Source organism: Pelecanus crispus, chromosome 17, assembly GCF_030463565.1.
Source record: "Pelecanus crispus isolate bPelCri1 chromosome 17, bPelCri1.pri, whole genome shotgun sequence".
NCBI lineage: Eukaryota > Metazoa > Chordata > Aves > Pelecaniformes > Pelecanidae > Pelecanus > Pelecanus crispus.
The window spans coordinates 7,817,332-7,827,760 of record NC_134659.1 but is presented as its reverse complement, the minus strand read 5'-3'; the positions used below and the strand labels follow the sequence as shown (position 1 = coordinate 7,827,760).

Below are 10,429 nucleotides of genomic sequence, written 5' to 3'. Positions count from 1 at the left end.
ACAGGCACGCGTGTTGCACGTACACAGGCACGCTGCACACGGACACGGCCCGAATCATACAGGCACGCGTGTTGCACGTACACAGGCACGCTGCACACGGACACGATACGCGCAGGCCCGCGGCGCACACGCGCACATACAGCATACGGCAGGCTGCACGCGCCCCAAATCATACAGGCACACGTGGTTGCACGCACACAGGCACGCTGCACACGGACACGGCCCGAATCATACAGGCACGCGTGTTGCACGTACACAGGCACGCTGCACACGGACACGGCCCGAATCATACAGGCACGCGTGTTGCACGTACACAGGCACGGTGCACACGGACACGATACGCGCAGGCCCGCGGCGCACACGCACACGTATGGCACACACAAGCACGCTGCACGCGCCCAAATCATACAGGCACGCGTGTTGCACGTACACAGGCACGTTTACACGGACACGGCCCGAATCATACAGGCACGCGTGTTGCACGTACACAGGCACGCTGCACACGGACACGGCCCAAATCATACAGGCACGCGTGTTGCACGTACACAGGCACGCTGCACACGGACACGGCCCGAATCATACAGGCACGCGTGTTGCACGTACACAGGCACGCTGCACACGGACACGATACGCGCAGGCCCGCGGCGCACACGCGCACATACAGCATACGGCAGGCTGCACGCGCCCAAATCATACAGGCACGCGTGTTGCACGTACACAGGCACGCTGCACACGGACACGATACGCGCAGGCCCGCGGCGCACACGCGCACATACGGCATACGGCAGGCTGCACGCGCCCAAATCATACAGGCACGCGTGTTGCACGTACACAGGCACGCTGCACACGGACACGATACGCGCAGGCCCGCGGCACACACGCACACGTACAGCACACGCAGCATGCTGCACGCGCCCAAATCATACAGGCACGCGTGTTGCACGTACACAGGCACGCTGCACACGGACACGATACGTGCAGGCCCGCTGTGCACATGCACGTCGCACAGGGCCGCAGCACACGCATTGCACACACGCACACGTATGGCACACACAAGCATGCTGCACGTGCACAAATCGCACACGCATGCATGTTGCACGTACACAGGCACGCTGCACACGGACACGATACGCGCAGGCACATTGCACAGAGGCACATCGCACACGCACATGTATGGCACAGAGACACACATTGCACACGCATGTATCACAGACGCACGCACATTGCACACGGACAAATTGCACACGCAGGCACCTTGCATGTACGCACTGCAACACATGCACACACAGTGCACATAGAGGCGATACACACAGGCACCTTGTACATACGCATGTTGCACACACGCATGTTGCAGACAGACACAGCACACACAGGCACGTTGCACACACGCATACGGCACACACGTGCACGCTGCACGCACGCAGAACGTGCACATGCACACACAGGGCCTGCACACGCTGTGAACGGACGCCCCGCGCGGCCTTCACGCAGGCAGCGCACACGATGCGCGTCCACGCGTGGCACACGCGTGACGCCCACCCCACGCTCCTCTCCCCCCGCGGCGCGGGGGTCCCCGCGGCCCACCCCGGCCCCGCGACGCCGCTGCGGGGGGCACCGCAGGCCTGGGCTGGCCCCGCCGCCCCAGCACTGGGAGGCACTGGGACAAACTGGGAGGCCGGGGGTGCACCCCCACGGGGGGCGGTGGGCGCAGCCGGCCTGGCACCCATGCCGGCAGCCGGCGCGGTGCCCATGGCGTGGGTGCCGGGCAGGACGGTGCAGCGCCAAGCCCGGGGGCCCCGGCAGCGGAACGGGTCGGACGGGTGCAAGGGGTGGGGGGGGGGGCCCCCCACAAGCCAGGGTGGGTGCTGGGGAGGCGCCCGGGGACCCCCCCGGCACCCGCCGAGGGCTCCGTGACTCACGGCCGCCTCTCCCCGCCCTGGCCGCCGGCCCCAGCACCCTTCAAAGGGGAGCGGGGCGCGGGCGAGCCCGCCCGGTGGTTGGGGCGCAGCGCTGGGGGGGGGGGGGGGGCCCCCCGGCACCCCGCCTTCCCTCCCCAGCACCCCCTGGGTGCAGCCGTGGGTTTCCCACGCGGGGGAGCAGGGGGGCTGACAGCCGGACCCCCCCCCCCCCCGCTTCCCTTGGGGAAACTGAGCGCTGCGGCCACCCCAGCGCCACGGGGGTCCGGGGCTGGCAGCTGGGCCCAAGCGCAGGGGGGGGCCCCCCCCGGCCCCCTTTTTGCATTACAAATGCGCTGCGGGGAGCGCGGCTTTGTCCCGCGCCATTGTGCGGGGCCGGCGGGGGCCCCCCGGGACGGGACAAGGGGGGGAAAGCGGCCCCCCACCCCGCCTGACCCCCCCCCCCCCCCCACAGCGGACACGCGGCTCGGCGCTGCTCGGCTTTATTGGATGGAGGGAGAGGACATTTTTGCGTCCCGGGGAAGGGGTCGGGGTGCGGGGGGCTCCCCGGCCCCGCTCGGGGAGGGAACGGGGGGCGCGGAGCCCCGATAGCGTCAGTCCTTCATCCCGCGGGACGCGGTGCGCCGCGCCGGGGCGGGGGGGCCAGGCGCTGAGCGGCGGCTCCCTGCCCCAGACGGGCCCCGAAGCGGAAGGCGATGGGCGCAGCCCCGGCCGGCGATGGAGGCAGGATGGTTCGGGGGGCCCCGGCGGTCCCTGGGGGGGTCCCGCTGGTCCCTGGGGGGGCTCCAAGCCTCAGGCGCTGTCGACGCCCATGTTCTGCATCCGCTCCTCCAGCACCCGCTCGCTTCCCCCGCCGGGCTTCTTCTTGCCCCCCTCCTGCTGCTTCTTGTGCTTCTTGGAGAGCTCCTGCTCGATGGGCGCCGGCTTCACGAACCGGATCAGCTCCCGCAGGTCTGGGCAGGGGGGAGAGCGGGCAGCGCGGCATCGCGTCCCCCCTCCACGGCTCCGCCGCCCCCCAGCCTGGAGCGGGGGAGACGCGGGGGGCACCGGGGAGGGAGATGAAGGGAGGGCGGCGGGCGTTACCTGGGGGCATGAAGTCTCGGAGCTTCTCGGGGACGCGGACGCCCTCCTCCGTCTGGTAGTTCTCCAGGATGGCGCAGATGGTGCGGGGTGGTGGCACACATCGTGGCGTTCAGCATGTGCACGAAACTCCACCTGCGGCGGGGACGCGGCGACGGAGGGGGGGGGTGACGCGGCGAAGGCGAGGAGGGGGGCGAGCGGGAACCCCCCTCCCCTCAGCCCCGGCCTCACCTTGTCCATCATCTTCTTCGTCTGCCCGTAGCGGATGCGCAGGGCGGCGCGCCTGGTAGTCGGTGCAGTTGGAGCAGGACACGAGCTCACGGAAAGCGCCGGAACCGGGGAACAGGCTTCCAGGTCCAGCTTCTTACTGGCAGCGTGGTTGAGGGAGCCTGGGAGACAGGGGTGCAGTGCTGAGCGGGGGGGTGCCGCTCACCCCCACCCCAAAACGCGCCGCGTCCCAGGGGACGGCAGCGTGAAGCTCCGAGGTGACTTCGGAAGGGCCGGGGGGTCTGCTCTGCGGCGGGGAGGCCGGGAAGGAGCGTTTAAACGGGATGATTTTCCTGGAGGGTTCCCAGGAGGAGCTGGGGACGCTCAAACCGTCCCTCTGGAAGGGGACAGTCGCGGCCAGCGCGCGGTGCCGGCGGACCCAGAGCAAAGCAGAGGGTCTCTGCAGGAAAGCAAACGTCCCCGTCCTCCGCGCCCGGGGCTGAGGCACCTCCTCTCCTTCGCCGGGTCTGGGACAGACGCAGCGGGGAAGGCGAGGCAGGGACAAAGCAAGCCGAGGAGCGAAGTGGGTCGGGGCCACGGTGCCCGCCGAGGCGCGGGCGGAGGGGGCTGGCGTCCACCGGGGCCAGCGCGGCACAGCGAGGCGGCCCCGGGGCCAGGCGGTGAGGAAGCCCCGGCCCCTACCCGAGACGATGTTGACGATGTGGTAGGGGATGCCCAGGGACTGGTAGAAATCCTCCGCCGTGGCAATCATTTCCTCAAACATCTCCCAGGACTTGTTGTCGTGGGGCGAGGCGTAGACGAACTGCTCGATCTGCAAAGCGAACGGGACCCCGCGTCGGCGCCGGTCCCCGACGCGGCCCCAGATTCCCGGCGGGAACGCCGCCCCGCTCCTCTCACCTTCTCAAACTGGTGGACGCGGAAGATGCCGCGGGTGTCGCGGCCGTGCGAGCCCACCTCCTGACGGAAGCAGGTCGACAGCCCCGCGTACTTGATGGGCAAATCCTCCGGTTTCAGCCACTCGTCGCGGTGCAGGGCGGCGATGGGCTGCTCCGAGGTGGCGATCAGGTACTTCTCGTCGATGGAGCTGTCGTCGGCCTTCTCGCTGCCTTTGCCGATCACCTGGGAGGGGACAAAAGCCACCGTCCCCCTTCCGCAGCTGCTCCCGCAGCTCGGGGGACGGCCGCTCCCCCTGCCCGCGCACGGGCGGGCAGCGAGGCTTTCGGGGCTGGTGCTCAGAGCGGGGACAGGACGGCTCGGGAAAGGGAGCGGCTGCCGGTCGCTGCTTGTTTGCCCTCCTTCAAAGGCCCCGACGGCCTCCCGCCAGCAAAGCTGGGGACGAGCCACCTGCCCCGTCACCGCATCGCTGTGACGACCGCCTCAGCGGGGACAGAGGCCGTGAAGATGGACCCCGGAGACAGGGAACGGAGAACAGCGGCCTCGCCGGGGCAGAGGGGATCTCGGCCGGCTCCCTCCCCGTGGGGGAAGCCGCGCCGGCGGTGGCTCGGTCGGAAAGCCGGTGCCCGGAGGGGACGGTGGGGTGCCAGGCGGCGAGACACGGAGAGCCGGCGGGCGTCGAGCCGCGCTCACCTTGTAGAGCTCCTCGTCGAACTGGCTGAGCTGGGCCACCTCCTGCATCACCTCCTTCCGCATGAAGAAGGGGGTGTAGACGGGAGTGTAGCCCCTGGCGCGGAGGCTCTGCAGGGCGTACTGGATCAGGGCCTGCTCCAGGAACACCAGGGGACCTGGGGACAAAGAGAAGCCACCGCCCGTCACACACCCGGCCCCTGCGCCGTCCCTTCTCGCTCAGCGGGTCCGGGAGCTCGCGGAGCCCACGCCAGCTCCAGGCTGCTCTGACTGCCAGGCTCAGCGTCACCCCCGGCTGCGGCAGGGACGCCGGAGGGTGCCCAGGCGCGGCGGCAGCACCACCAAGGCCAGGGTCCGGCCCACGCGACGAGGCGGCTCGGCCGTGGAGCCTCCCGTCGCTGCAGCGAGCTCAGCCCGGGGGTGGGAGAAGCCAGGACCCCCGTCCCAACTCATTTCCCTCAGCTCTCCCTCCGGCTCCGATCGTTTCCGTGCCCCCGTGGGGGTCTGGGCACCGTCAGGTGCCCCTAAGGACCTACCTTAAGGAAGTAGCCTCGGCTGCCCGCGACGACGGCCCCCTTCTCTCCCTCGTAACCATCCACCATCACCACCAGGTCCCACGTGGGAATACTTCTTCCTGCAGCTGCAGTCGCCCCAGACCCGCTCCACCTTGTTGTCCGCGTCCTGCGCAAAGACGGAGAGCAGCGGAGGGGGAGCCCATCACCTCGGCTCCGCGTTGTACCGGGCCCGGTTTGGGATCCCACACCGCAGAGCCTGGCACCCCCAGTCCCCATCCCGGCCGGTCACTCATTATGCGGCCACTTGGCAGCCGGCCCAGCCCGATTGTGTTCCCCCAGCAAAATATTCCTGCCGGATGAATGAAGGCAGTGGCGGGAGATCCCAGCCCCCCAGGCTGGAAGCGAGTTTCCCATGTATTCCCCCAACAATGGCCGTTGTCCAGCGTTGTCTGAGCTGCTCTTTGTCTGCTCCCGGCAGAAACGCTGTCTTGTCATGCAGATTTCATTCACCCGCCCGCCGATCCCGGGTTGGGGGGGACCTCCCCGCAGCGAGCCCCCCGCTCGCCGGCAGCTGTCCGGCTTTGATGAACCGCGGCGGCGGCCCCGAGCGCGCCCTCGTCCCTACCTCATCGTTGCTGATGGGCACCGAGGGGTGGAGGAGGTTCCCGATCTCCCGAAGGCTCTCAAAACGTTCTGCCTCCAGCCTCAGGCGCTCGGCGTCGCACTCGAGGATGGCTTCGTCGATGAGGAGACGGACTTTCTTGATCTGGGATACCTGCAGAGCCTGCGCAGGCAGCCGGGGTGAGGTGGGGAGCGAAGAAACCGCCGGGGAGAGGGGGCTGGCGGCCGAGCGCGCTTCATCACGGACCCTCGCCCGACCGACACGGCTTCTGGAGCGAAACCGCGGGCTGGACGCCTCAAACAACAGCCCCCCGAGGGGACAAAGGAGCGACATAAGTCAGGCTCTGAAAGGGCCCGAGCGAGCTCCAGCGTCACACGGCGCCCAGGCAGGGACGAGGGGGAGCAGTCGGCTCCCATGGCAGCAAAGCCGGCCAGCGCCACGCTCGTTGAACATCGCGGGTTAACGAACCGGGAAGGGGAACGGGCAGGGAGGGACTTGCAGAGGACACGTAAGGAGGCTGCTCAAGCCCCCCAGGGACGCGTAGGATGAGCCCTGTGCTGCTGAGCAGGCCGGGAGCTGCCACGGACCGAGGCTGAAACGGTCTCTCGCTAAAGAACGCCAAGCAAGAGCTGGCTCTTGCTGTGCGGGACGGGGGGGAAATAAGGATCCTCCTGGCAGGGGGTCCAGGCAGTGCCCCCTCGCCCGGCGCTGGGGTTTTGGGCACCTCACGCCCGCAAACTCGGGCAATTACAGGCGAAGCTCTGGACAAACTGGGTGGGCCAGGGCACCGTGCGGGGAGACGGGGGCAGACTCACCCCCAGGATGTCGGCCGTGAGCTCGTCAAGGTTCTGCGCGCTCTCCGGTACAGACTCGTCTGTCCCCACTGGCTCTTTTTTCTGCAGCGGAGGAAAAAGAAACCCCAGTGGGGTTAAAGAGTAAAGTTCCAGGGTAAAAATATCCCTCAGCGATGCGAGGGGAGAGGCCTGGAGAGCAGAGACCCGGGGGAGATGCCACCAGTTAGTAACGTCCCACCAGAGAATCGCTGTCAGGACCTCACCTTCATCTTGTCTCCGATCGTTTTGCTGCACAGGTTCTTCAGCTTGTTCAAGTTATCGGCACGAAACCTGCCTAGAAAGGAGAGGGGAGGGAGCCGTCAGCCCCTAGAAAGGAGAGGGGAGGGAGCCGTCAGCCAGCCGCGCGAGTGGGAGCGGGGCCGGGATCCCTGCCCGGCACCGAGAGGGGCCATGAAGCCTCCGGCGGGAGCAGGAGAGGGGACGGCAGCTCCGGGGACGCCCATCGCCACCGGCCCCGGCGTTTCGGGAGGGCAGGGAAGGGTTTGACCGTGTGACAGCACGGTGTGGGGCTGGCCGCGATGTGGGGCAGAGATGTGGGGAGCAGCGGGCTCCACGCAGGGGTGTCATTTCAAAACACCCCAAGTGACGCTGCACCGGGCCACGGAGACGAGCCCCAGCCCCAGCCGGACCCCCACGCCGGGCTGGGGCCACTGAGGCTGAGGGGACCCCGCGCTCCGGGGCCAGAGCAATGAAATGCGGGTTGTTCGATGAGGGGGCCGGGAGGTCCCCCTTGGTGACACCGGGGCTGGGAAGGCAGAGCCCAGGACACAGCCGTCCCCTCCTGGCAGGGCAGCCCAAATCAGAGACACACAGACGCCAGGGACGCGTCACCCCAACAAGGTGACTTCCCCACGCGCAGGCAGGATCGGACCCACGCGGCGAGGGCGGGGCGATGCAGAGCCAGGAAGCACAAAGGGTTAAGAGCCAGGGAACAGGGCACGGCAAACACGACCCTGGCAGCCTCCGGTGAACCCCAGGGCACCACCGGCAGACGCGGGATTGCATCAGCCGGCTGCTCGCCGCCGCATCCTGCCAGCCCTGCACCTTGTGGTTACGCGCCAGCGCACCCCTCCCCAGCACCCAGCACCGCCGGGACGGGCCGGAGCCCCGCGGGAGGGGGCCGGGGCGCAGCCCCACCGCCGGCCTGGAAAGCTGGCCGGTCCCGCGGGATGAAAGGCCCTCGGATAAAATTAAGGCAGCGATGACGGCACGGCCCGGAGCCAGGGGACGCGCCGGGCGTGATTAAGCAGGGCGGGCTCATTCACATCAAGGCAACGGGATTAAAAGCGTGTTTAAAGCTGCCTCTTTCATCCTGCGGCGAGGGGGACCGAGGCGCCCTGGGAACTGCGGGTTGCTGGGGCACCCACCCCTCCTCGCCTCCCACCACACCCTCCTCTGCACCCAGGTTCCCCAAAAACGGGGCTGGACGGCAGCTCCCGCTGCCCGACCTCCGCCCGGGCTGGGGGCGACGGGGGCAGCCGCCCCTGCCCCTCGCACCGAGCGGGCGCGGGTTTACCCCAATGTGTGGGGGTGGCACAATGCGGGACACCCCCCCCCCCGCCCCGGTCCAGATCCCGCAGCAGCGCAGGGAGCGGATCCCTGCGGATCCCCGGTGGGGCTGGATCACCAGTGGAGATCCACGTGCGGGCCAGGCCAAGGGGGAGCAGCACTGGGGAGCTGCCCCAGGCCTGGGAGGGGGAAAGGGGGGGGATGCAGCGGGAGAACCCCTCCCCAGCCCTAGGGAAGGGGGTGAGGGGGATCTGCCTAGGGACAGGCCCCCACAGGGATCCACCCAGAGCATCCCCCGGCCCCGGAGGGAAAAGATCCACGGAGGAGATGCCCCGGGGCTGGGGAGGGGGGTGGGAGGGACCCCCCGGGGCTGGGGAAGGGGGCGGGGGACCCCCCGGGGCTGGGGAGGGGGGCGGGGGGGACGCCCCGGGGCTGGGGAGGGGGGCGGGGGGGACCCCCCGGGGCTGGGGAGGGGGGCGGGGGACCCCCCGGGGCTGGGGAGGGGGGCGGGGGGGACCCCCCGGGGCTGGGGAAGGGGGTGGGGGGGACCCCCCGGGGCTGGGGAAGGGGGGTGGGGGGGGACCCCCCGGGGCTGGGGAAGGGGGCGGGGGGGACCCCCCGGGGCTGGGGAAGGGGGTGGGGGGGACCCCCGGGGTGGGGAGGGGGGGGCGGGGGGGGACCCCCCGGGGCTGGGGAAGGGGGGTGGGGGGGACCCCCCCGGGGCTGGGGAAGGGGGTGGGAGGGACCCCCGGGGCTGGGGAGGGGGGCGGGGACCCCCCGGGGCTGGGGAGGGGGGCGGGGGGGGACCCCCCGGGGCTGGGGAAGGGGGTGGGGGGGACCCCCCGGGGCTGGGGAAGGGGGTGGGGGGGACCCCCCGGGGCTGGGGAAGGGGGGCGGGGGGGGACCCCCCGGGGCTGGGGAAGGGGGTGGGGGGACCCCCCGGGGGTGGGGAGGGGGGCGGGGGGGACCCCCCGGGGCTGGGGAAGGGGGTGGGGGGGACCCCCCGGGGCTGGGAAGGGGGTGGGGGGGACCCCCCGGGGGTGGGGAGGGGGGCGGGGGGGACCCCCCGGGGCTGGGGAAGGGGGTGGGGGGGACCCCCCGGGGGTGGGGAGGGGGGGCGGGGGGGACCCCCCGGGGCTGGGGAAGGGGGTGGGGGGGACCCCCCCAAAGGTCACCCCGCCATGGTGAGGGGGCCTGGGGATCAATGTGGGGCCAGGCTCCTAGCGCTGCGGGGGTGGGAGGGAGGGACCCCTGAGGGATCCCCCGTCCCTGGGGGGGAGATGGGGGGCAGCACCCGGGGCCAGGCCGCCAGGCTGGGGGGGCTGAGAGGGGGTCCCCCACCCCGGGGGCGTGTAAAGGGGGGACACGGCCAGCCTGGGACAGAGGGTCCCCTCCGGGGGATGACAGGCCCTGCTGGGGGTCCCGCAGCCCCGGGGGGGGGTGTGCCAGGCCCCCTCGGCCCCCTCAGCCCCCCGCAGCCCGGGGGGTACCGGTACCAGCCCCCGGCCCGGCCCTGCGCCCCACGTACACCTCCGCCAGGCGCCGTCGGCCCGCACCAGCGCGTCCACCAGCGCCGGGTCCTTGAAGCGTTTGAGCTGCATGTCCCGCACCATGGCGGGGTCGCCGCCCTTGTCGGCGCGGAACAGGTCCAGGTCCAGCACCATGATGGCGGCGGCGGCTCCGGCTCCGCTCAGGCCCCGGCGGCGGCCGCGTCCGGCGCGCAGGCGCGGAGCTGCGCATGCGCAGAGCCCCCGGGGGCGCGGGCAGCGCCGCTGACGGCCGCCAGGTGGCGCTGGTTGGTGGTGGTGGGGGGGGCACCGCGGGGAGCAGCGCCCCCCTGGTGGAGCGGCGGCGCAGCGGGGCGCGGGGCACCGGTTGCGGGGGGGGGGGGGGGGTGAAGGGGCGCGGGGGGGGGGGGGGGGGCAGCATCCCCCTCCCCCCGGGGGTCCCCGGCGACTCCGGGTGTCTGCTTGGGTGCCCCTCGCTCTCCCTGGCCGCCCTCAGCCGCCCCCCAGTGTTCCGGTGGCCCCCGGGGTAACCCCCAGCCCCCGCACCCCCGCACCGCCAGCACCCCCGGAGTCCCTGGGTGTCCCCAGGCGTCCCCCCCGCGCCCCCCACGGC

At 71.1% G+C, this 10,429-nt stretch overlaps 1 protein-coding gene across 1 annotated transcript; it reads right to left on the bottom strand.

Annotated features, from left to right (window-relative positions):
- Window positions 1-2,708: 2,708 nt before the first annotated feature.
- SARS1 (seryl-tRNA synthetase 1) lies at window positions 2,709-9,972 on the bottom strand. Its single transcript, XM_075722431.1, is given in 15 exon segments — window positions 2,709-2,869; window positions 3,000-3,084; window positions 3,086-3,124; window positions 3,126-3,269; window positions 3,271-3,341; window positions 3,344-3,385; window positions 3,906-4,035; window positions 4,122-4,343; window positions 4,812-4,966; window positions 5,341-5,422; window positions 5,424-5,489; window positions 5,949-6,107; window positions 6,761-6,841; window positions 7,003-7,073; window positions 9,837-9,972. Coding segments are annotated over 15 exon segments (1,644 nt in total).
- Window positions 9,973-10,429: the final 457 nt, after the last annotated feature.